Source organism: Tyto alba, unplaced genomic scaffold (assembly GCF_018691265.1).
Source record: "Tyto alba isolate M040663 unplaced genomic scaffold, T.alba_DEE_v4.0 Super-Scaffold_38, whole genome shotgun sequence".
In the NCBI taxonomy this organism is placed as follows: domain Eukaryota; kingdom Metazoa; phylum Chordata; class Aves; order Strigiformes; family Tytonidae; genus Tyto; species Tyto alba.
This window is the reverse complement of record NW_024881313.1, coordinates 18,264,614-18,291,543: the sequence shown is the minus strand read 5'-3', so window position 1 is coordinate 18,291,543 and position 26,930 is coordinate 18,264,614. Positions and strand designations below refer to the sequence as shown.

At 36.5% G+C, this 26,930-nt stretch overlaps 1 protein-coding gene across 1 annotated transcript in view; it reads right to left on the bottom strand.

The window, feature by feature from the left end:
- The window catches only part of LOC104368207 (ATP-dependent translocase ABCB1-like), a 48,933-nt gene extending 33,187 nt beyond the window's left edge, over positions 1-15,746 (bottom strand). The window contains exons 1-7 of the mRNA XM_032991712.2: positions 15,652-15,746; positions 12,720-12,774; positions 9,786-9,933; positions 7,819-7,912; positions 4,578-4,769; positions 4,057-4,228; positions 2,674-2,798 (exon numbers count right to left, since the gene is read on the bottom strand). Of these exons, the coding sequence (XP_032847603.2) occupies positions 2,674-2,798; positions 4,057-4,228; positions 4,578-4,769; positions 7,819-7,912; positions 9,786-9,933; positions 12,720-12,774; positions 15,652-15,743 (878 nt within the window). The 5' untranslated portion in view covers positions 15,744-15,746. The remainder of the gene's footprint in view (positions 1-2,673; positions 2,799-4,056; positions 4,229-4,577; positions 4,770-7,818; positions 7,913-9,785; positions 9,934-12,719; positions 12,775-15,651) is intronic.
- Between the last annotated feature and the right edge of the window lie 11,184 nt (positions 15,747-26,930).

Here is a 26,930-nt window from a genome sequence, read left to right as displayed (position 1 = left end):
TTGAAAGATGTCTCCTCTGAGTAGTTTGCAGTAGGCATCTAGGGTTGAGGATAAAAATTTTGAGGCAATAAAGTGTAAAAGTTGGGAGAGACTGATATCAATTCTAAGAGCAGTTCTGATGTATAGGAGGCGTATGTATATGTATGATGTGTATGTATATATGTATGATATATATGTATGTGTATGTATGATGTGTAAAGAAGTATGAAAGTACAGAAATGTTAAAAGAGTAGAAGATAACAGGAGAAATAAAGTACTGATCAGAAAAAAAGGTAACAAGGGTAGGATAACTGTTGCATGAGTGTTGAAGTACATTGGAAAGAAAGGAGAAATGGTGATATGGAGAAAATGGGATCAATTATGGCAAAATCTCTTTGGTGATGAATGTAAAAAATATTATTGGGATGGTGCTTGCAGTTGATAGTCTAGATTGGATTTGGACATGAACAGAGAGAACAGTTCAGTCAGAAGTGTGTGACTGAGAGAGATACATCATAAATACAGACTAAAGGATCAAATGACAGCAATTGCTGTGTGACCCATGTGCTCCAGGAAGTGTTAGCTGAGAAGTTTCTTTTTTAAATAGTCACTGAACAAAAAAAAAGGACTTTTTTTTTTAGAATTTGTTTAAGGCTATCTAGATAAATCTGGTTATAGATAGAAATCAAGGATAAAATGATTTCAGGTTGAATCAGTTAAACTAATTACAGACGAACACACCCAAAAAAGGTCTGCTCAAAGGTTTTCCATTTCATGGGTCTTAGAATTTTAAAAGCACTGAGATGATAATTGCACTGGGGATAGCTCTGAAACTGTAGTTCAGCCTCAACTTTCAGTACAAAATAAACCTCGCAAATGTGCATGATGTCAAAAGGAAGATGACCAATGTGAATTAGGGTGTTTTAATTACCACATCGGTCCTGAAAGGAAAAGCAGTAAGGAAGGAATGTACCTTAGAGCCACACTGAAATATTACAAAAGAAACAGTAACATGAGAAATTACAAGTTTGTAGCCTGACAAAATTAGCACATAAATCTTGCAAATAAATCCTGAAGAAACTAATAAAATCAGAAATAAGCAGAAATAAAATAAAATCATACAAAATAAAAAGACATGAAATGTGTCATGTGTTATGAAAGTGAAGAATTAACCCAATTGCTTTTCTTTAATACTGTTATTTCTAGAAAGGCAACACACAATAAAACTAATCCATTGGGCCTTCATTAATACCATCTAATGCCAATTTATCCTAAAGCCATAGAATAAATTTTTAATTAAAGAGTAGTTGTAAAGCAATAAAAGAATGGTAAGGTAAGAAACTGTTTGAAGCAACACGGCAGTGTTCAACAGGGAGCTATAATACTCAGTGGAGTTGACAACATAATTCTTCAGTCAGTCCTGGGATATATTGTTTTTTCTGATTTTAATGACTACGGCATGCAAACAATACTCAGGATAATGCAATTTTCTGATGGTTCAAAACTGAGAGGATCAGTACTGAGAACCAGGACAAAAGCATACCAAAATGACTTATAGAATTAGTTATATAATCTTGGAGGGTAGTAATAAGAGAAGTAGATGAACCATAATTATGTAAAATAAAAGATGACCAGTGAAATGGCAAACCAATACTGTATAAGAAAACAAAAAGTACTTAATTTGGTCCTAGCAAAATGCCACCTAAGAGAGTCTATGATGTGTTTCTATAAACAGCACAGGAAAGTAAACCCATGGAAGGGAACTACCAAAGCAAATGTTCCGTGCTGGTACAGTAACAAATTAATATATAGGAACTATGCATATACTTTGCTGGAGAGAGATGTCTGGTCTTCAGAGAGCCAAGCAGAATAGCCTCCCTGCAGCAGTAGAGTTAAAAAGCCTACTTGGTTTTAGAATGGAGCTTTTAATACTTATTAGCAAGGGATTTAGATGATACATTTGCTCATTATAATAGCAGGATCTGGTCCCAGTAATGTGGGAGGTCCTTCCCAATTCTGGGTCATAAGCAAACACCTACATCACATTTAGTCCACTCATGGAAAGAAGTGGCTGGCAAAAAATGCTTTAAGGATAAGAAAAAGAGATAATGAGAGGTATGAGGGTGATAAACAGCACTGGATAACTAAAGAAAGATGCTGGGGTGAACTGGGAAGTGAGGTACAGATACCCAAAGGACTTCTTTCAGCCACCTGAGCTGGGCAGTAGTGACAGCTGGAGCATAAAGGGCTAAGCATGTCAGGGGATGGCGTGTGTTTTCTGTGAGTGACACAATTCTTACTGAACTTTGAGTTTGAAAGACTCTGCCAGTATTTGTGGTCATGCTGGTTATCTTTAAATAAAAGATCAAAAAGATGGCAAGAATGATATTCCATAGTGTAATACAAATAAATACATGTGCATGACCTTGGTTTGTGACCTTAGTGTTATACTTGTCTTTTTTTTTCCAATGTGTCTGTCTTTTTTGCTTACAAGTCCCTCTGGTTTTATGAGGCCTGTAAGACCATATTCTCTCCGGTAAAGAAACTACATTTCTGCATGTTTTATCAAGCTTTTTGAAGCTAATAAAAAAATAGAGAAAAGAAAAAAAAATCAGCAGCAAAGATATAAAAAAATTCAAAATCTCTTTAGTTGCTATTATAAAAACAGCCAACATATGGAAACTTTATTCTCACCTTTCAATTTCTTTTCTCTGTCCTCCAAATGCTACCACAGTTCGAATTGCTGCCAGAACTTCCTCTGCAACAGCTCCTGCTCTTGCATATGCAGTTAGCTCTTTGTTAGTGAATGTGGAAATTATCTGTGCAGAAGAAAAATATTTTAATTCTCCCATTCAAAAAAACTCCCAGAATGAGCTCAAGTGTTGTTCTGATGTCTAAGAATTCTTAATTGATTGTACCAAATCTCCTATATACTTTGTTTTATTATAAAGATTTATAAAATAATCCATATTTGATTTCCAAGGATGAAATTTGATGAAGGGCATAATGACAATGCTTGCATTGCATAAAATACATTAACTAGAAGAATTCGTGTTATTTGCTGCCAAAAAATGAGGTTGGATTTTCAGCTCTTCTATACTTTCATCATTTTGGAAAGCCAGAGGAGCTGACTAAGATCCCCTAAACTTAGAAATACTTGCACCGCCACCATCAGGCAGTTCTGGTATGTGTCAGGACAGATGCCAACAAGCACAGGAATATTCATGTTCCCAACACATCGTATGCTGCAGATGAAGTTATAGCAGAGTACTCATGTTCTCTGAAGTATTAGGGACTGCACATGTTAAATAGAGTTGGGATTTTCGTCTTAGCTAAAAGGCAAAGGCTGGCCAGTGACAATGAAACTCAGTAGTCAGTTGGTACTTAACACCTTGATGCCCCTTTGAAAGCCCTAGCCATAAGCAATTACATTTCTGTAGATGAAGTCTATTTCTCTCTCTGAGTGGCCTGCATCCACTTCTGGAATGCTGTTTTCAGTAAGTCGATGGGAGTTGAGCAAATGGCAAAGGGACAATCTGGAACAGAGTTCACGGTGTGCCAGCTGCCTGGCTGTGTCTGCCCGTGTCCTTGTGCTGTCCCTGGGGGTAACAACCTCATCGCCTTGGGGTCAGCGCCCACAGACGGGCCTTATTGCAGGAAACCTGATTTGCCACAGGTTCATGTCAGAACTCGATGTCAGTTACCCAAGATGGCTGCAGCTGTGCCGTTTTACATAATTTCTATATTTATTTATTTTTACTGACTGTACTGGGTAATTCTGGTGTAGTTGTCATGGAGTCCAGTGGAAGAAGGCAGAAGGACTGCTTATTTACTCTTTCAAATGAGGGTATGTTAGACTTACATAAACTTTGCAGCAGTATAACTGAGTGCATGGTGAAAACACTGCACTTCTTCAGCTGTACCAGTGTCATCATGCACCTATTTGCACCTTTTTGCATGTGGGCAAGATCTAAATTCACTAAAAGCCAGATTGCATTTTTAAGACTTACAGATACCAAATGGGATTGTAGAAGATATAATTTACAAATTTATTGAAAAGTCACACGATTTGCATACCTTTGCCCACAGAGCTGATGAGAATCCCAGTACAGGACTGAGTGCTAGAATCACAAGTGTTAATTTCCAGCCTTTTGTAAAACCAACTATAAATCCAGTGAAAAAGGTAGCTATTGCCTGAAAGAACATTGCAATTTTTTCTCCTATTCCTTCATTAATCTTGGCGATGTCACTGAAAAAAAAAAATATCCAAACAAATAAGAGTGTGGAAAGTACAGAAATGAACTCTTTGGATGTGGTACAATTTGTCAGTGCTCTGTGATGTTTCTAAGACCTACAGTTCAACACAGCTACAAGTTTGCAGCCAGAGAGGTCATGGAGCAGCATTCTCCAACATTTCTCTGTTCCTCAGGTTCCATTTAAGTGATCCATACACATCTCAGGATCTGTATAAATAATAGCATAGTTTACAGAGGACTTCAATAAAATAAAATAACATTGCTCTGAGGGAAGTATTACAACTGATTTTCAATAATCAGAATTAATACTCAGTTGGCAATTGACTGATATGTAATACTTACTCTACAAGTCTGGAGTTAAGTTCGCCTACATCATTTACGTCAAACCATCCAATCTCCTGTCTCATTACAGCATGAAAAAGTTCTTGTCTGATTCTTTTTATTTGCCGGCCAGCAGCCAGCATCCAAAATGAAACTTGAATGTAGGCAGCAAAAAGAACACCAGCTCCTATTCCAGAATAATAATATGCATATCTGAAAGGAAACAAAAAGATTGGAAAATTAATTAATTCTACTCCAAACAGGGCTAGCAGGCATTTCTTTCTTCACTATTATGAAAATTTAAAAAATTCTTTCAGAATCAAATTTCAGTTATATTTTGCTAATTTATTATACAACTTCCACAAAGTAAAAAACCCAACCAACCAAAAAAAAATTTAAAAAGTAATGTCTCAAAATCCATGAAGTCATAGATTAAAAAAACGATTTTAGAATGACATATTTACTCTTAGAAACACTTTCCACAATGAATGAAAATTCAGACAGGGATGTTAAAAATGCTTAAGTGATATAAAAGCAAAAATGAGTTAGGTTTCAGGATTTCCACCTTCATTTAATGAAGTAAAGATTCAGACATTGAATTTTAATTGCTTTCATGCTATCATCATGAAATTGTTTTGTTTAGTCATCTTTGAGAAATGTTAGTTTGGTTTTAAAATTGCATACATTCCTCAAGAAAAATATATGAATTAATGTCTAGGTACTGTTCATGCAGTTACAAAAAAATAAGACTCCACACATACAAAAGTACTTTTGTTATAAATGAACGCCAAAGATGTTTTATTCCTAATTGCAATTAAACAAAATATTTAATATTTAAAATGAGAAATATGAGTACATTAAAGAATAACTTAAAATTAAATGAGTAGCTGAATGTTCTTAATCATTGCCAGCATAATAAAAAACTACAAAAAGCAACAGAACTAGGGAAACACAGAATTTATGCATTTGTTTGAACATTTAGTTTATGCTAAAACACAATCAGAATCCCTATTAATTATGGTTATTTTATAATATCATTAGCAACAATTAATTGGAAAATAAAAATATATGACATTGTGAATTATTTATTCAATGACAATTGTTAAGAAATGTATAACCCTGATTTTACCAGCTTTCTTGCATGACAAATATACCTAATGTTTGTGTTTAGATTCCAGTTCCAGAATTGAGCCACATAATTTTTATATCAATAACTCCTAATTCTTATCCTATACAGTGGGGTTTCTACAACAAGAGTAAAATTTTACATATGTGATTTCATACTCCCTTCAAGGAGCACACCATCCCAGCTTGCTTACTTACAAAACAAATACCCTTCTCTGGCAATGAACAAAAAGACTAGGTTTTGCTTTCCCTTTCAGAATGGTGGCGTGAAGAAAGAGGAGCTAGGTCTTCAAAAATTGGAAACGGAAGGAAAACCCAGAAAGAGCAAAGGATAACAAAAGAAGAGATAGGTTATAGGTAGACAGAGAAACAAAAAGGAATACCCCCCCCCCCAATCATAAACCTGGAAATTGCTTACATGATGACACCACTTGTCCCCACAGCTTGTCTCTGAAAATAACTCGTACTTAACACCTTAGAAGACTAACATGAAACAGCTTGTCAGTGGGATAGTCTAATCGAACCAACCGTTGCATCTTGGTCCCTATTGCAATTTTATCAGATCAGAAAATGTTAAAAATACATAGTAAATTCTTGACCTAATTTATATATTTTAGTTATGAGCTCTGCAGATTTTTTGGGCGTTACATAAAAAGTATTTCTTTTGGTAGTTTTAAATTTAGTGTATCTCAATTTCAATGTCTATTCTTTGTCCTTCTAGAAGAAAAGGGTACCAAAGAATACTTGATTTACCTTCCCAATGGCAATCATTATTATTATTTGGGAGGATATTCCTCTTTGGTTGTATTGGCAAAGACGAATGAAAACTGAAAACCTGGAAATTCAATGAAAATTCTATCATTCCCGAATTCATAATGATCTCCTTTTGGTTTATCTCTGGTAGAGTACAAGGTGTTTGTATTTAAGGGATGTCTTTCAGAATTTCTTTTATTATCAGAAAATTTTTAATGTCTGATCCTATGCAGTAAGAACATGGAGTGAATGTTCTTACCTAGAAAGTTATCATGAGCTTTTGATGTTGAGGGGGTGCACAGGAGAGGAAGAAAGGGACTAGCTTCTCTGAATAACAAGAAACATCATTTCACTTCCTTTCATAAAACTGGATTCAAACTTCACTAGCTGATGGCGTTATGTGAAAACGGTATCCACAGTTTTCATGTAACTACTAGGGTCTCCTAGGTACTGTCCTTTAAAAAGTTTATAAACTAATAGAAAATATGTGGTTCAGAGATGTAAGTAATCAATTGACTTTGCTGACTGGTGTGGTGTCATTTAATTATGGATAAAACAAAGTCATTTCAGGGCTTTGCAAATGATCGGTTCCAATATTTTAGGGATTTTGTTAGGCATTAATCAAAACGCTTGTGGTTTAGATGAAAATGACAAAGCTAAAGGGCAGGAAATGGGGGACCTCCACAGAAGCTCCTGCAGATCTGGCACAGCACCGCTTCAGCCACAGGAGCTCCTGCTGCCAGGACCTCCCTCAGAACCAGGCGGGTGGCTGCAATTTGTGCATTGGAGTGTGCCTTACTCTTACAGTGGTTACCTAATGAGAGATGAAGGAAAGCAACAGAGAAAAGGAAAAAGGAAGAAGAGGAATGATGTGGCTGGAAGAAGAGAAGCCAGCTTGACAGACAGGCAAGGCTGGTGGCAAAATGAGAGCTGGAGAGTGCAAGGGCAGGATGAGGAGTGAAGGGAGTGGGCAAGGAGGAAGAGCAAGAGTAGGAAGACACATTGAGGGAAAGGCATGAGTTGTGTTTTTCTCAGTCTGTTTTCGGGGAGCTACGAGTCATCTCCCACAGGAGGAGAACAAGGTATCCTGGCACATGAGGAAGGGAGGAATAACCCTTTCTCTGAGCTTCTGTCATAAAGGTTTTAGGTTTGTGAGCCATCTGGCACAGACTTGGATTAGAGTGGGAAAATGCAAGGTGCTCCTGACTCATGCAATGATGTTAGCCTAAAGACATAACAATAACTGAATTCCTTCAGTTCCACAAAATAATGAAATTATATTAATCTTGGGCTAAATATTAGAATAATCTTTAGAGGACAATTGCTTGAGATCTCTATTACAAGAAAAGAATAACCATGAAGTGAATGAAAATTTTCCTATTACCTGGTCATTTCTTCCTCCAATTTTCCCATCAGAGTATAAGAAAAAAATTCTATAGAAAAATCCACTGATGTATGGTTCAATAAAGAAAAATTTGCTAGAGAAAAAAATACAGAAAAACTACTTAATTATTTTTATTTAATCACATGATAATAATTTTCTTCTGTAAATCCAGCAATGTTGAATGAAGATTAAGAGCAGTCAGCTGCCTACCACCTTACCTAGCCCTTGACCAAGTTTAAGAGAACTGGAGCTATGCACCACATTATAAAGCATATTCTGAAGCCAGCAGTGAACATTCTACCTGTAATATAATAAACATTTAAAAAACTAGTTAAATTCAGCTACTCTACAATCACTAGCCTGAATCCCACATTTCACATACAGTATTTTTTCTGGAATGTGTGCTGATTTTATGAATATTTATAAAACAATACACTGGAGCCATAAAACCCATCTTATTTAATAGTGCTCCGGAGTACTGTACAAATGAAAGTTCATAAATAAGTAAAGTTCCAAAAACTAATGAATATGGTATTAGGCTCTTCCTTCCAATTGTCCAGGGAACAAGTTTTTATTTAATTCATTCTTATTGTCACAGGTTAAAGGCATAATTAAATTGTATAAAGATTCATCTACATGTGAAGTTAATGAGAATGAGCAATTCTATAATGTGCACTTGGCACTTTAATTTCAGAATAAATGTGCCTTGTTCTGGTTTGGCTCTGCACTAAGAAGTGATTGTAACACCTTTTGAGAATTATGCAGATAGTGCACTTTATATTTACACTTCATTTAAACCTAGATTAATTTTCCAATGCAAATATTGCTTAGTAAAAATCAAATTACAAGACAGAGGTGGCAACAGTTAAGATTTTGACTTTTCTGGGGATTCTTGGAGGAATATCATTATACCTCTGTGCACCAGTAACAGTCATTCTTGTTCAAATACTCAGAGGGAGTGGTTAACTCCTTTTGAAATCAATGTTTGACAGGTAAATGAGGTGATTAAAATAAGCATGATGCTCTTTAATGAAGAGTATTTGGCTGAACCATGCAACTATATGAATACAGTGTTCAGCTCTGCCATCTGTACCTTCTCTACTTCTCTCTCAAGGAACAAAGTGGTGTTGGAGAAGTTATGGGAAATAGAATGGAGGTCTTTGGAGAAGTTTAGCATATTCCACATTCATGTAACGTAAGCAAGGCACCCACTGGTTTAGAAGAAAAGGACAAAGTTGATGTTTGGGCAAAAGGGACTCTTGGGTGCATCTCTCTGAAGTGTGAAAATGTATATGCTCAAACTTGGCAACAGAAAAGTGACTTTTCTGATAATCTAATCCTTATATCAGTCCAAAAGTCTTTTTTGTTGTTCAAGTAAATGGACGGATCATCACAGTCTTTGAGACACTTAATATCCTTCTAAAATACACAGCAGTTAGTAAATATTAAATCATCTAATAAGATTTGTGCTGGTTTATATATTTATTGCACCTGCTTTTTTTTTTTTTTTTTTGAAATCTGGGGCTTTATTACATATAATAGTTTACATGTTTAGTTTTGTTTAAGAATAGTTTCTGATTTCAGCACATAGCATGACACATTTTTTTTCTGTTTCTTTTACCATTTCCCACTAATCCACTTATTTAGTTCCTTAACCTGAATGGTAATACTTTAAAGTATTAATTTAAACCTGTCATAGCAGTTTATTAGTGGACTGTTTGCAACAATACAGGAGACTGGTTGGAAGAAATACAGAACTGGACAAAATTAAAGCCCTGCTGCTTCTCACAGTAGTGAGTGGGCCAGTGACATCTGGCCCACAGCACAAGAGCAAACTACTTCCCTGGGAATCAATAGCTTGAGGTGAGCTGCTATTCTACCCTTTATTTTTTCCAAATACAACTAATTTTTTGCTGCATAAAATCCATATTTCAATGACACCTACTAGGAGCTACAACAGTTCTTACCTGGATAAGTAATATTTTCTGAAGTAATAAAGCTATCTGTCATGTCACCAAAGATGATCATCATAAGGGGGAGACCTGCTCCATGGAATATTGCCATTGTAGTACCTACCACCATGAGGAGTTTATCCTGCCAGTCAGAGTACCGAAACTGAAAGCAGAAACAGGACTGTTCTGAAAACTTCTCTAGTTGCAGCAATTGCATTTGAGTAGCAACACAGTGTTAACAATGCAGAAGGAGGCAGTAAAAAGTAAAATAAGAAAATCTGAATACATAAAATGGTAAAATTGTAACATAAACCAGTAAATTCTTAATAATTGTTTTATGAACAAAATAAAGGCTTTAATAAAATATGAATTATAATAAAATATTTAAAACGTTTAAACAAATTTTGCATCCAATTTAATGATGTCAAATTGATATTTAAATTGATGACTAGAGCTGAAATTTAAAAAATAAAATCTAATAATACAATATCTATAATTGTTTCTCTACTTTTATAGTATCTTAGATAGGTCCATACTTTGGGTTGGTGGGTACTACTGTAATCAGTTTCAAGGCCAATATATTTAAAGCTGTGTAAAAGTGTTGTCTACTGTTTCTATTTTAACATTACTAATACTTCTCATTAAACAATGGTCATAAAAACCTAAATATAACTGTGCACTAAGGAGAGTAAGTCTCATCATGCATTTTATTGTACAGAAGTATACAAATGGAAAATAATCCCTCCGGGTTTTGGTCAGCTTTCTGAAGACAAAAAAATTCTTCAGTTCAGCTACTGGACCTTCACGGAGGTAGGAGCCATGGGCTATCATGGCACCAATAGAAACCTCTAAACAGGTTCTCAGGTGATTGTGAGATACCTTATCCTCCTTGTAGGGGAGATGGTAAATCACCTCTCATGCCCTGGAAGGGTAGTGCCTAGGAACAGGCAGGTCAGAGCAGGTTGTTCCTGTCTGCATACTCCAAATAAGGAAGAAGAGAAAAGAGTAAAAATATCTTTCTCACTGCATAATAATGAGTCCTTGAGTTAAAGTGTATCTTCAGATGTGTAATGGAGTGGATGTGTTCAGCATCCCTTGGCTCTTAGGAGGCACCTGTGTCAGTATGCCAGCCTAGGGTACTCCTGGGAGACAAGAGTTTGTTCATGACGTGTCTGGCTCTGCTGCCAAAAAATAGGTCAGACCAAGCTGGGGATGTGATTACCAGGGACACCCAAACCAAGAAGAGTTTTCCTCTCTGAGCCTGTAGTGACAGTCTGAAAGGCATGGCTGTGAAATAATCCCTTAGATGAAGGAAACTGTGCTTTTTTGTGTATAGGCGGGGTCCATGGAATGCACCTTTAGATGGGTGGTCTTTGAAGGAAATAGGTTTTGCTGTTGCTGTTACTTGAACAGAGTTTCCCTGGTCTTTCAGGTGAGTCAGAGCAGTTCAGTGTTTCTTGTCCTCTGTGTGGAGAAGCAGGAATTTCCAATGTGTGGTTTCCTTTTCTCCTTTGTGTGAATTTTTAATGCTAGTTTCCTGTAGGTTTTCAGAAAATGGGGAGAAAGATGGGAGTTCTACTGAACACAGCTCTAGTATCGGGAATATGCAGGGTGTGATGCTAGTGCTCATCTCTCCTATACTGAGCAGTAGTGGTTTTCTCTTGCTTCCTCTTCAGGAAGAGATTTTGTTTCAAATATTGGAATTATCCTTCAGAAGGTAAAGGGATATTAGTTTTCACAGGTATTTAGGAGTATTGGGAAATCTTTTAACTTATAAAAGCAAAATTTTTTCCTAAAGCTTCCTCAGATCCTGTTAGATATAGACTTCACTTAAACGTGAATAAATCCTAAGTCTGCTACTCGTTAAGAATTAAATTGAATTACTCTGTGAAATCTTAATACAGTTATCAATAAGACTGAAATAGTACAGAAGTTGCCCTAACCTTTCCTTTCTAAGCTACTTCAAATAGCTCATGTGCAGTTTCATTTGAAGTCCTCAAGAGGGCAGATAACTAAAGATGTAGTAAGAGAAATTCATATGGTATGTTATGAAAACCTCAGACATGGTGGTCAAGCCCTGGAATGGGTGCCTAGAGAGTCTGTGGAACTGCAGCTGCTGGAAATTTTCCAGACTTGCCTGGATAAGGCTCTGAGCAACCTGCTCTAACTTTGAGAAAGACATTTGGCCAGATGATCTCCTGAGATCCTCTTTATCTATGATTACTTGAACTATGTAAAATGCAAAAATATCATGGCCTGCATATCAAAGAAGAAAATTAAAACTGTGTGCTTCCAAATCACTTGTTTAAAAAGGAATACAATTGTATTGTAAAATCTGCTGTGACTCTCTCTTGTTTTCTGGGTATGGGTTTGAGTGGGAGAGTGTCAGAGAAGAGACTAGTTAGTAATTAGTGTAGTATTTGTAATTTAGAATAAATTACAAAATAATAACTTGAAAATGGAAACTAAGTTTTCTTTGTTTTTGATAATGACTTTTGAAGACTATTCCATTAGGTAGCTATGCCAGGTGCTGATGAAAATACAACTAGTATGGGAGATAAATTTTCTGGCATATGTTATGCTTATGCTGTGGATTTTCCTTTTCTTTCTGTGTCTCCAAACACATTTCAGGTCCATGTTACACCCCCCCTCACCACCCATCTATTAATACATATATTTCAACATCTGTTTGACGTAACAGTGACAGTAAAAATCTCCAGCATTGACTGGGTTTAAGCTAGTTTACTTCATCGCCTGTGTCTGCCTTTTCTTTCCTTCCTCCTCCGTTTTCCCTTCTCATTGCAGATCTCCGAGTACTCTATACTGTTAACAGTGAAGTGCCTCTAGTATAGCTCTGCAACATGAGCACATCCACATATATTAAAATAATAAATTTTGAACATTATGGTAGACTGGGATTGCTAAACACGCAAACATCATTAAACATACCACTGTAAACAGGCTGATCATATTCAGTTTCTCAGGTTTCTTCTTGTTCCCACTGCTAAAAAAAAATGATTGTATTTTAAGTAGGAAGAGCACTTAAAGCATAAAGCAAGCCTAGTGCATTATTAATACAAGTACTGTCTCTTAATTGTGTTCAGTTGCAAGGAGGAGATACAGGAATTTAAAATAAGAACTTTCAATGTAATCTCAGAGTATTTCTTTGAACACTGTCAAAAATATTTCAAGAAGTCTTCTGGTTTGGTATTGTGTTAATACAGAATCTATTTGGGAAAAATCTCATTCAGTTCAGCTGTAGGTTACAAGCTACTTAAGTAAGACTCATTTAAAATTACAGTGCCTATGAAAAAGTGTTAAGAATGGCTTTAGCTAGATCTACAGTGGGACTTTGATAACGTAGAAAAGTCCTCTTGCAAACTTTGCTAGTGTCTTCCTAGCTACATTTCACTTTCTTTTCTTAAAGAAGAGGGTGGGAGGTTCTTTGATAATTAAAGCTGTCTGTTCAGCCTTTCTAGCCTAGGTTAGGGCCTAGTGGCAGCTATTGGCTACCCAGGTGGGTGAGCTAATCTAACAATACTGCCAATTGTCTGTCAAAGACCTCTCATATCTAAGTACTTTGATTTCAGATCATTAGACTGTGGTTGGATAGACTGGTCCTTCTAATCATAAGATTCAATTTACAGGACTGGACTTGGAAGAAACTAATCTATTTTAATGAGAAGTGGACTGCAAAGAGGAGAAAATGAAACAAACTTGGAGAAGGTGAAGGTGGTGGTGGAAAGAATGCTTTGTGAGGGTCAGAAGGCTTGTACCAGAAAGAAGACATGAACAGGCAGAATTTCAGAAAAATCACAGTGAGTTTGCCGGGCAATGCCCTGTCCTATCACAAGATACCCTGTGAGTTATTAACGTGGTTTATGGGGCTGGAAGATGATCTGTGTCAACTAGAGAGTGTTAAAATGATGTAGGAGTTTTGCTTCCACTTGAAAAATTCAAAAGGTTCACACTGAGTGTTTCCACTTGAAAAATTCAAAAGGTTCACACTGAGTGTTTCCACTTGAAAAAATGTTAGGTAAATCACTAATTTTTAGGTGACGCTATTATAGTGAAAATGTTGGTGTTTTTTGGTATTAAACCTATATTCATTATATTGCCATTATGAGCTGTACCAGTTTTATATTGAAAAGTGACAATAATCAGTCTTTGTCTAGACAGAGATAAAATAAACTGTTCTGCACATAGTTGCCAGTCTGGGACTGAACTGTATTTCTCTACTTTGGGCACTCCCAGCAAAGACTGGAAGGCAACATGTTCAGTAAAATCAGCAGTGTAATCTTCAAAAAAATAGACATCTTGTTCAATCAGTTGTGCATCGGACTTTCACTGGATACTTTAAAATATTATAGAATTTTTTATTTATTTGGCTTCTTCCAAAATATGCCAAGATCTGAGAATGTTATAAAAGTCTACCTCATTTCCAGAGGGTTGTAGGTGGGTTTTTAAAATAAATTAAGAGAAAACATGAGATATTTTATTTTTACTTGACATTTTTACAGCTTTTTGGTACAGTAAAACTAACAGTGGTAGTAGTAAACTTTATTCTGACATGTCAGAATCTGAAAGTTGATGAACTCTAAAATGATAAATTACCATACTTCCCTCCATGGACAAATTCAGGACAATTTCTTAAAGTTTTAAGACTTTTTGTCTAAATTAGAATTAAGTATCTCCTTTTTAGCATGAAAAAGGATGAAGATGAGCTTTAATAGGTGTCCTTGACCTATAAACCATGAAAGGAGTCATGAGAAAGTTGTTATCTGAATAAACTGAATTTTCCCTCCAAATAGCCTGTGTTGTCCAGTTAAAACTAAGCCCATCCAGTTAAAGATGTAGGTAAAATGTCAAACTCTTTCCACTGTTTTGCAATGGGGTTTCTCTCAGCTCTAAAAAGTTCAGTGTCGGATCAAATACTAGTCTTTCTCTTGTTGTCACTGGCACAAGTTATTTTAAAGGATATGAAGCACTGTGCCAGGCAACAATTTCATAAACTCTAGTTAATCCTAACTGGGATGAGTCACTGTTTCCACTTCTGTCATGCACAGAGGTCAGATTCTGGATCCTGGAATTCCCACTCAATCTTTCTAAGACCACCCTCATAAGGAATATGGGGATTAAGTGTCTTTTACTGCGTAACACAGGAAACAGCGCATTACAATATTATGCAGGTTTTAAAATCATGGAATCTATATTCCATTGTGACCCATTTCTTTTTTTGAAACAGGAATGGGGTAGAGAGGAGAGTGTGTAGGACATCTGACCCCAATTGGCCCTCCGCTCTAGTAAAAAATTCCACTACTTTCAGAGAACTTGGAGAAGCATGTAATTTAGCTGTCCCTTAACTATTCTGACTTCGATTCTCCAAGTAGTTTGTATCAGCCTTTTAACAAAATAGGATAGGTACAGCTGTCACTATCTTTTTGCAAAAGAATGAATGAAGGAGCCAAATTTTCAGTAACCCCAATGGAAATTCACAATCATAGCATCAAGGTACAAACAAAGCTTTCTGCTCCTCAGACAGGCTTCCTCTGACCTGTGGGGTTCAACTGGATTTATTTGTTAACAATTTATCTATATTTAGATTTGTTTATCCATATTTAGATACAGATACTGATAAATTTTTATATCTGTGTTTGTCTATATTGTCTGAAGATAATAATGGATATCAAAGACTTTTCCAGCAAAGGAAAACTGTGTGATTATTTTTATATTGTTTACCATTAAAGTTTAAGCCTATGCAGTTAAAGGTAAAACATTAGTAGAATAGAATCACAGAATAGCCCAGGTTGGAAGGGACCTCCAAAGATCATCTGGTCCAACCTATTGTGGAGAATATTTTGAAATCAACTGCTATACTTACCATTTGCCTTCAGATCCATAATCCTGATATGATGCAGCAATATTATCATCCTTTCTATTTCTGTAAGACTTTGTTTCATCTTCAGAATGCATTTTAATCTGTTAGAGAAACAGAGTACTTCAGGAAAAACTACCAGTAATATTTAACTGAGAGAATGCAAAGCTAATAATCTGAAAACCTATATCCTGATGTGCTGTTTGAATCCAGATTGTCTTCAGTTTTTAAGCAGGACCCACAGTGGTGTCCTCTGTATAACCCTTGGTAATATGTCATTTCAAAGCATGCAAATTTCTGCAGTTTAATTAGTACAAAATAAACAGTAAAATGTATTTTAAAGTAGAATAAAATTTCACTGGGAATTTTTGCTGGGTTTTTAATATTCACAATTGAACATTGATAATCTGTCTCAGACAAAATAAATGTGCTGACTTACCCAGGGTGGGAAGGTGTGATCTTAATCTTTTTTCACCTGTTCTGAAAGGTTATTCAGCAGTCAGTAGGACTAGATTGGCTGGGACCGAGCAGTAAGGTTGGACTTTGCTCAATTTACGTAAAACTCTAATGAAGAAAAACTTTCAAAACTGGTGCATGCCAGCCTTTTGCAGTGGCCTTGAAGCCTGCTAGGTCTGCGAAGGACTGTGTGCACACTCTGCTTCCAGAAAGAGTGATCAGCAGTGAATAGTTTTGAAGATCCTGTATTATCGTTGTCACTCTTGAAAACATCTGAGAAGTCTTTTCCTAACTCCTCTTAAAGGAAGTCTCTTTGTTCATATTTTAATCATTCCTTGTGAAGATCTCAAGAAATCAGGATGACTGAAAAAACACCGTTTCTTGGACTAGACCATCACACCAGGCCGTGAACCCATCATAAGTTGTTCAAGGGAAGGTGCTCTTGTTATCACTGTTCAGTCATCCATGATCAAACTGAACAGGAATCAGTATGGTCCCTTTTGGATATTTTGTGCCCAGAAGATGGAGTTCATTTTCAGAATATCATATAGTTTCCTTAATGACAAATGTTCATAAAGACTCTTTAGGCCTACTCTTATATTAGGTAACAGATAATGCACATAAGTTTTATAATAGGATTTAAGCTAGGCAATGTTTCTTCTCTTCAATTAGCATACCTCAAAGTTTTATGGATTGTTGTGTTTATAAAGATCAGTGGTGTTTTTTCAGGGTTTGATAACGTTGGTTGAGAAGGGATAGCAAGATTAAAAAAAAATAAAAATGAACAGTTAGAATGAGGTTTGGTGATGTGAGAGCTCTTAGGAACTTGGAGAACTCAGTGTTTTCCTTTCATTATAAGTGGGTGGCCTTTGAGGGCCTTACAGCAATGCAGTGGCAGGAGAAGGTGACAGAGGGGAAGGGGTGAGCTGCTGCAGCTCCTGTCTCATCAGGAGAGGCAGAAGAGGAGAGAGAAACAATCACGCAAGTACCTGAGCATCCAATTTTCAGCTTCTGACAGCCATCCTGTAAACAACTGTCTGTGATTCCTAACACAAAGGTTTCTCAGTCCCTGGCTTTCACTGAGTAAAGGCATGGCTTTCTGTCCTGCTGTCAAAACAATGTTCTGTTAGAAGTGATGGCTTGTTGGTAAAAGTGACAAAATCCCCCTCTCTCTACTTGGGGAGACACAACCCAAGGCTGATTCCTTATCTCAGGCTTTCATTCAAAAGTGGGGATGAAAACAGAGGCCATAAAGTATTTCTAAAACATTCATTTTGTCATATTCCAGTCACCTTTGAGGTGCGGGATGCTTTTATGTACTCTTTGGACAAAAGTTTAGAAAGTTATTTTCAATATGTTATTTTTCAATGTTATTTTTATGACTCTTTTCTTCTTAATACATCTTGTGATATATTGAATGGTTTTGACATATTGGAAGTCACCATATGGAGTGGATCTGTTTAATTGGTTGGACACACATGGTTGACCATAACTTTTCCTGCACAGAATCACGGAATGGCTGAGGTTGGCAGGCAACTCTGGAGATCATCTAGTCCAAACACCAGCTCAAGGCAGGTCAGCTAGAACAGGTTGCTCAGGGCTGTGTCTAGGCTAGTTTTGAATATCTAAATGTAGACTCTCAACATCTCTAAGCAACCTGTTCCAGTGTTGAACCACTCCTGCAATAATAGACTCTTTATTCATGTTCAGGTGGCATTTAACCCACCATTTCTTATTCTGTTACTGGATACAACAGAGAAGAGTAATGTGTGTGGACATATGCTGTCACCCACAATGAGAAGTTCACTGGCGTGTCGTTGAGAATTATTTTAAGTCAGCTGTTCTCTGGCATGGACATCCTACATATATATTCTATTATAATTTAAGGAATCATAATCAGTTTGACAATCTGGAATTTATTTGGAGGAATTAGCCACCAGCTCATTTGATCCTTCTTCCTGATGAAACTTAGGAACAAAAGTCCACATCAGTTTTCAGATAGGTACAGCTGATGAACAGCTGTGCAATAAAAAATGGATTTTCTAAGTCAAATGCAATTAAGATAATAAGGTAAAGCTAAGGAATTTGTTATGACCAAATAGTATAACATAGCTACCTCTACAAATATAGAAAACATATAATTTGAGAAAAAATTTATATCACAGTGTTCAAATATCTGTTTAATATGTGAATTCCCTAATACAGACTTTTTAAGATGACAGATATAATGACTTACTGTGTGTAATGGTAAATGGATAAAAAATTATAGTCAGATGCCTAAAATATGTAACCTCAAACTGTAGGCTGGAATCCAAGTAATTGGCCAGTTTCTCAGTTATTTATCATCTCTGAAACTGAAACCAGTAGGCAAACCCACTTGAAAATGTTGAAATGATTCCCCCTGATCCAGGTGTAATATTTCTTACTGACACGTGGGTATTTGAAACATGCTTATTGTATTTAGAAACGAAATCTGTGGATGGAAAAGGTAGTCCAAAACTTTTGTTGACTTAACCTGAGATTGAAGTTCCTTTTATTTGCACGAATATTCTGATGCTTTAATTTTAGACATGATATGAGAATCCTCAGACAAACACTTAAAAGTGGGGTTTGGTCTATCCACAAGAAGGAGACAGATAGAGTTATTGGTGGGTGGACTGCAACTGCTATTTTGAAATTTGTAGGTGATAGTACAAGAACTGTGGTCATGGCCAGTGCTCAACTGCACAAGCAGCTACACACACATAAACTCCTAAAGCTGGATGAATAGGAGCAGCCAGAGAAGGCTGCATTAGTGCTCCATGAGGATTCTCAGAAATATTAAGTCTGGTTTTGTTTCTCAAGCACCAAACTGACTGAACTGATGTACATTTCCTCTACATCTGGGAGCTGAATGTTTTAAATTGTGTAGTTATATTAAATTTTTTTAGATTAAATAATATTCTCAGAACAGTTTTCCTTTATGATACTCATGAATACACTAACCAGACTTTTTTTCTTCTGAAGCAATCTCATCCTAGAAACAGATTTTTCCTCAATGTAGAGTGATAAACCATCTTTGTATCCTCACTGCAGCCAGTTCTACCAATTATATCATTAAATTCTTTCAAGTTTATTATTATTCTCAATTTTACTATTTTAGAAGTGTATTTTCCATCTGTTTTAAAGTCTGTGGTATATCAAGTTGAACCAAGCATTATATCTCCTGTCCACAGCCACAAAATCAAACAATTATGTAATGCTTTTTATCTTCTACTAGCAGGATATATTAAATTCACGTAGTATAAAATACTGATGTCAATGGTAAAATGCCTGTTGTCTTGTAGGCAAAAAGTTTCCCTTTAACATAACCGTAGCATTTTAATGGCATATTTTGTAAATTTCTATATCTGTTCTTTAAAAATAATAGCTACTTGAAATTCACTGTAGAATCATAGTGGTGTTGAACATAATACCTCTGAAAGAAGTCATTCACTCAGGAAAATGGCAGTCAAACTCTGTATCTGGAATCAAATTACCCAGACTAAATGAAAACCTCTTTGCTCTTGTAATACTCATAAATATTTTTAATACATGAGAAGACACTTCTTTAACCTTCTCCTTTATCTTAATATATTTTGTGATAAATAAGATTAAATTAGAAAGAAATAAATGAAAGTCCTTTGATTTAAATGCTAAGATAAACATTATCTACCATCATTGATTGCCTCCAGTACGACTGCTTAACATAGCACAAGCTGGGAAGAGCAGTTAGTATTTACTGCCTTAGTGTAGGTCTTCAGAACTCTGATTTTAGTAGACATGGTAGCAATGCTGTCAGGATTGCAAAATGATACTATTCCCTTGGGCAGAAAAGAGAGTGGGCATCCTGGACAGTAACCAAAAGCTCATGAGATTGGATTAGACAGAACACTGCATGTAATGAGTTGAACAAGATATACATAAAGAGGAAAAGAGAAAGAAATTTCTCAAGGAAAATGCAGATTAATTTAGCTACTGTCTGAACAAATGAGGCCATCATGTGGCAAATTAAAGACATGGCCACAGAAAGAAAAATCATTGATTAATAGTATTGGTGATAATTAAGAAAATACAGACCTTCCATCAAAGGAAATTGGTGGGAAAGTTTAGACACAAATTCCTCCTAGCTTTTCATTTTTTCATGAGGATTTCTAGAGCAATTTTTAAGGATATCTTAGAAATTCTTTATCAATGAAAGATTCTTTGATGGAAATCACATACATTTTTTTCTATCTTTAAAGTCTCACAGGTAGTAACAAAAGAATGAGAGTTAGAAGGAATAATCATGTTTTCAAAGGATTTTTCAAAGATTTCAAATGAGAGCCAAGTGAGCAACTAAGCTTCTCATTATTTATTGAGCTCCTCAGGAAATTGCAGGAAATTAAATTATAAACATCTGCAAAACTAGACTGTTGTATGCTTCATTGAAGGTACTATTAGCAAGTTGAACCTTGAAATATTAGCATCCTGAACTGTAATTCTCAACTCTAGCATCCATGAAGAGTAACGTTTGACTTGTTTCTGATTTAACAGATATGTAAATAACTCTCATCTTTAATAACTCATCTTTTTTTTTTTACATTGAAAAACAGACAGTTACATGGAGATAAATCTACTGTAGTGCTATCCAACAGAAAATCTTGGGAAAACTTAATTTAGATTAGGAATTTCTATGCCAAATTCACCTTGTGGACAGAGAAATATGTCATAATTCTATAGTGCCTTCTTCTACCTGTCCCTTGGAATGTGCACATAAATTTTGTTTTGTTGTTTTGTTTTTTTTTTGGAACAACATGGAAATTACATAGCTTTACATCACTGTGAAATATGTCCATGTCAAGGAATGACTGAAGAGTTTGTACAACAAACAAGCACATTGATTAATCCAAAGCAAAAGCTGTACAAGATTGATATATGCACAAGTGAAGGTAATAAATTAATATTGGGGAAAGACAAGAGTGCTTAGAAAGAAAAAAGTGTGAAGCTAATGTTAACCAAACAGCTTGTTAGAGCCCTAGCAATAAATAGAGAGTAGATACTGCTAGTCACCTTACACCTACAGTAGCTTAAGCCTTTTTAAATTCTGCTCTGACTTTTTTGATAGATAGCTGTAAACAAAGCTGACCTAATTAAGGACACTTGAAAAGTGGGTGGGAACTAGGAGTTACCATGTCAGATAGATATGCATTCCTTCTCCCTCAACACTGCTTCATTTTAACATCTTAGATATCCTGAACTTAATTTTTTTTCTTAGATTCCACATTAATCAAGTTATTCACTTACCCCATTTTCATAAGTGATTTGAGAATCAAATCAGAATTAAAATGGAAAGGAAACTATTTCTGTTTGTTAGATGATGTAAAAGCTGTGCTATTTTAGAACAATTGTTTGCTGTATTAAAAAAAATTGTTAACGTATTTGTCTTCTTTACTAAGCAAATTAATGATATAATTTCTATGCATGGACACTTAAAGTGAATCTATTAGGACACAGATTATATACATATTACATATGCAGACACCATCTTTATTTTTAAGCTATCTAAAGTATCAATGACTTTAAATGTTTGGACATTTTAGAACAGCCCCATACAATTTCTAGTATTTCCATAAAAAATGTCTGTCTTGGTGAATACAAAACTACATCTAGTGTTTACAGATCTACTTTTCTGAAACATTATATAGTGCAAAATCTGAGATACTTATTTTAATACAGCAGTGATTCAAGGTGTGACTCATTTTTTCTACACTAAGGCACTGATAATGTAGGTATTTATGATAATCATGCTCATATTCTTTTATGAAGAGATACAATATGAGGTGGTTGTTAATCTGGCCTGCTAGTGACAGCAACTCTAGAATAGGGTGCCCTAGTCTTCATTGGCCAGACCTTTGTTAACCCTGCAGAAGATGGGCTTGGTTAGAGAAAGGAGCTTAAGCATGAACATTCACTTTCAGTTAAATGCAGTCCTGTCCTAGACCTCTACAGCAACGGCGTTAGTATATTGATCGTAGTTAACAGAGTACAAATAGAATTAAATGTACATAGGAATAAGCATACAAAGACCAAATGAAATGTACTCACCTTATGGTAACATGGATTGCTAAAGATAGTTGTCCTTGTGTGTCTGCTCTTTTCCTTCCTGTTCTCTACTTTTGAAATCTCTACAGTCCATGGAATTCACAGCAAAGGATTTGAAGTGGCTGCTGGCCCTGTTTCTTACTTTCTGCTTTCAGTTTACTGCAACACAATAACTAGAATAAAAGATACTGTCCTGTTTTAGGAATACAGAATGAATGTATTACTAAACTGAAACTGTATTGTTCTAGATAATTTATCTAGAAGAAAAACTGGGTACTTGACAATAAGTTATTTAGGCTGTCTATAGATACATTTACAATATGGCCTTTTTGACACAAGAATTGCTAGTGGAGTGTTTTTACCCTATATTCATAGGCAGTGTGCCATGTTTCTCCTCTCCTCCAGGTTGTCATATTCTTTCCTTTCAATGACCAAGTCTACAAGGTAGATTGGATTTTGAGGGAGAGGAATAGGAGGAAGAGTTATAAATGCACAAATAGACAATACATCTTGAGGAAGAGATTAACTGTATGTCTATTTGTACTGTGAATGATTACAAAGATTACTCAGTAACAATTTGTTTGAGGAGATCATGAGTGTCTTGCAGAAATGAATGTTGCCAAGAAGGTTTCTTTCATAGACAAGTATAGCAGCAAGAAAGAGACAACAGGCTCAAAGGATCTACTCAAGGAAGGAGAACTGGTTCCATTAAAACTAAATTGATGGGAAGTCAACGTCAGAGTGGAAGATTGTTAAACATCTCCCAACACATGGGATAGTTCATGAAGAACTTTGAGGGAATATCTGAAGAAGAAACTAGTGGAGATCTAGAAAAAATTTACAGTCTTCATTTGGACATAGTACCTGGTATATGGTATTGGTGAGAATTCCTTTAGAATCTTTTGAGGAGAGGGAAAATGCTGGAGTTTGTTTATGCTCTTGTTCCATGTCAGAAATTATAGAAAGTCTTAATAGTGAGGTATTTGTTGTGTAAGGAAGAGCAAACTGCTGTTGTAGGGGTAAGTATGGTGGAGAACATTGGGCAATGTAGTGTTTTACACGATGATAAGTATATGCAGTAAGAAACGCTTTCTAGACCTAAACCCCATTTTGCTTCTGAGAGCGCTGTTTTGATTAGCTGTTTCAGCAGGAGAGTTATCACACTATTGAACTTAAGTTCTTCCTGCTTCCTTTTTCCCACAGTCAGTGGCATATGCTTGCAAAGTGGTTAAGATTGCCAAGGTGCTGTTGATGCTGACATCCCTCTAATGATTTGTTCCAAAGGTAATGGGGCAAGAGACACAAGAAATGTGTGAAAAACACTGCTAGACTACTTTCCTCCAGAAAGGTAAGTTCTGCTGGAAATTGCTGCAGGCTTGCAAAAGAAGAACACAACAGCTGAAAAAAGCCCTATGACATCAGAATAACAACACATATATATCATCAAGTGTTTAGGGTGCTGATGGTCAAAGATGAGTGCTGACTGTTCCAACAAGGAGGACACAGAGCTCAAACAACTGTCTTATGATATCAAGGTGAACCAAAATGTCTCAGAGCCTAACTGAAAAGGCAGAGTAGGAAGTAAGATCCCTTGTGCTCTGTAGAAAAATGTGGTAGAATAATGGTCTTTAAAGCAGAATTTTCCTAGGTCAGTCAACCCTTTCTTTGGGTCAAGCATTGTAATGTAAAGGTGTATAAATACAATATGGTGAAGAACACATTTTTCGAGGTGTCCTTGTCTGCCCTTTTGGCTTTGTGACTAAAAATTACATGATGAGTCATCTGGTGGTAGCACAATGGTAGTAATATGATTGTTGTAGTCTTCTGACAGGAAATTCTGAAAGTGATTGTGAGCAGCAGCATAGTTATTTAAGCATTTGTGGTGTATTTGGAAACAAGGATCTGTTATCCTCAAAGGAAAGTGCTTACTTTATTTATAGCCCCTTTCAACCAAAAGTGAGGTGTTTAGCAATTATTATGCAAACTTTTGTGAAAATCTCAGCCAAGGGGAAATACTTCTTTAGAAACGAGGAAGAAAAAGATAGGGAATAATAGATTGTTTTGAAAAGTTTCTACATTTGGCATGAATTTCTAAAATAGGTTTTGAACTATATGGACAAAATTTTCAAAATTGATTTCCGGATGTCTAGTAAAACACTTATAATGCTTGCCTGATTTTCAGAAAGAGCTAAATTTGTCTGGTAAATCAAGCATTTTTGAAATGATAGAAGTTGGGAAGCAATGCAGTCTTTAGAGGTTGTATCACCAAAAATTTAAAAATCTAGTTTTAAAAATAAAAGACTAAAATCCAGAATTTAGTAAAAAAATCAACCTATGTGTCCTGGGTTGAGTGAGTGGTGGGGATTTTTGTTGGGCTGCAGGGGCGTCCCCCTGTGAGAAGCTTCTCTAAGCTCCCCCAGCTCCAAGTCAACTCCACCTCTGAACCAAAACTGATCCAATCAACTGCGCCTCTGAGATGACGTATTTAAGAAGGGACGTGGTGACAAGCAGTGGGACTGGTGAGGAGGAGTTGTGGCAGCTGCTTGAACACTAAGGTCAGTGGAGGAATGGAGGAAGAAAGGAGGGGGGAGGTGTGCCAGAGGAGAGACCCTCCCTGTATCCTGTGATGAGACGGCAGGGCAGCCCCCCCTGCCACCAATGAAGATATATGGTGGAGCAGACATTGATTTATAGCCTGTGTTTGTTTTCACCTGGATGAGCAAGGTGCTGAGCCCGAAGAAGGCTGGGTTCTTGTGGGAGAAAGGTAAATCCTGCTGCTATAATTCAGCGCTGGGAGGATTGCAGCATGCGGGGGTGCCCACCATGGAGCAGCTTGGGAAGGGCTGCAGCCCATGGGAGAGAGAGACTCCTGTGGAGGACTGTCTTCTGGGAGAGGGGCACCACGATGGAGCAGGGGGAAGAAGTTCCACAAGCTCCCCCCCCTGCCCCCGAAGATGGAAGAAGCAGCAGCACTGACTGCACCTCCCATTCCCTGCCCCTGTGCCGCTGAGGGAGCAGGTAGAGATATCGGGAGCAGAGCTGAGCCTGGGAAGAAGGGAGGGGTGGAGGAAAGGTGTTCTTAAGATGTGACAATGCTTCTCACTGTCCTACTCTGTTACATGTTGTTAGTGTCTGTAATAAATGTATGAGTTTTGTTCTTCCCCTAGCGAGTCTGTCTTTTGCTCGTGACCATCTGCGGTGGTTGGCTGCTAACCGGGCTCAAACCACTACACTATGTTCTCACTTGAGTCTCCAGAGTGTAATGTTAAAGAATATCTATTCCATTCTTGCAACTGCAAGTATAACTTTTTCATATTATGGTGCAGATGAATAGTCTCACTCATGAATAAGAACCTTGTTGTATCAATTAATACATAAATAGGAAACAGATTTGCTAGTCAAATTAGTTTTCCATCTAAGACAGAAACAAAAGAAAACAGGTAACTGATTCAAGAGGAATGCAACGAGACTGCATTAATCAACATTCTGGAGAGTGTTATTAGTACATTGATGAGCCTAACTGCCTATCAGTTAGGCTGTGTGTGTATAAAAAGCTACATGTAGATAAGAGATCATATGTATAAACCTCAGGAAATCAGGAATTGCTGTGACAGAAGTGTGGAAGACTGATTAATCAGGCCAGTTTTAAACTTAAAAACAAAACTTTACTGCATAGATATTCATTAACAATATACATTTCTAATGGTTAGTTCTTAGTAATTATATAAGCAGTTAGTCCTTAACAGTGATCATAAATTAGTAACTAATATACAATACCACAAAACTAATGTCATGTAGTTAGCACGGATGGTTACAGTCCTTGAGAGTCTTGGTCATCAGTGTGATCAGGTTCAAGATCTCTTCAGTGAAGGAAACTGGCACTGAAAAGGATACCTTCCCATTCCTCCAAGCCTAAATTCAAGATTTTCACCTTTTATAAAATATTCTAGTCTTTAGAGATTTCTTAGTCCTTCACCTCTGACCTCTAGGACTTTGGGAGACCTGCAGACACTACTCTCCCAGGCTGCAGAAGGTGCCTTGCCTTGCCCATTGGTTGTGGTTTTTTTCTTATCTGCTGCTTCTTTTCTCTGTTATACTCAAAATAATATTTTCCCAGCTCTTAAGGTTCCACCTTTTCAATGATCAGTAACTGACCATGAGTGAGATACTTACAGATCTGGGACCTTTGTTTTCAGCATGTGCCCATATTTTCAAGGCCTTTGCTGTTATTCCAAGCTAAAACTCCACTTCATAACAAGAGACTTGGCATCAAACTCCAGCTGACCTGCAAGTTCTTATAACAAGTTGGTAGCAAGCCTGATAGGCCAGGACTGACTTACACAGGCACAGTGAGGATAAGGCTTGAAGTTTCTTTATGGCAATAGCAAAACTACTTTTACTGAGCATGAAAATGTTTACAGGTTGTTTACTGGACATGCCCAATCAGTGTGATTTTGCCAGAGTTCAAAACAAGCTAATATTAATTACATCTGGCTTAGCACGCTTCTACTTTTATGAGTGCAATAGGCCTCTGCTTTGGCCACATCATAGAGTGGTTTGAATAATGAAAACTACTAGTGAGAAACTGGCATATACTTAGTATTTCTTGTTTTCTTAGTATTTATAAAAGAAATGAGGAAAACCAAAAGTATCAAGACTGACTATTGATATTGAAATAATGACAGTGACAAAAATAGCAGTATTGAAATAATTACAGTGACAATTCA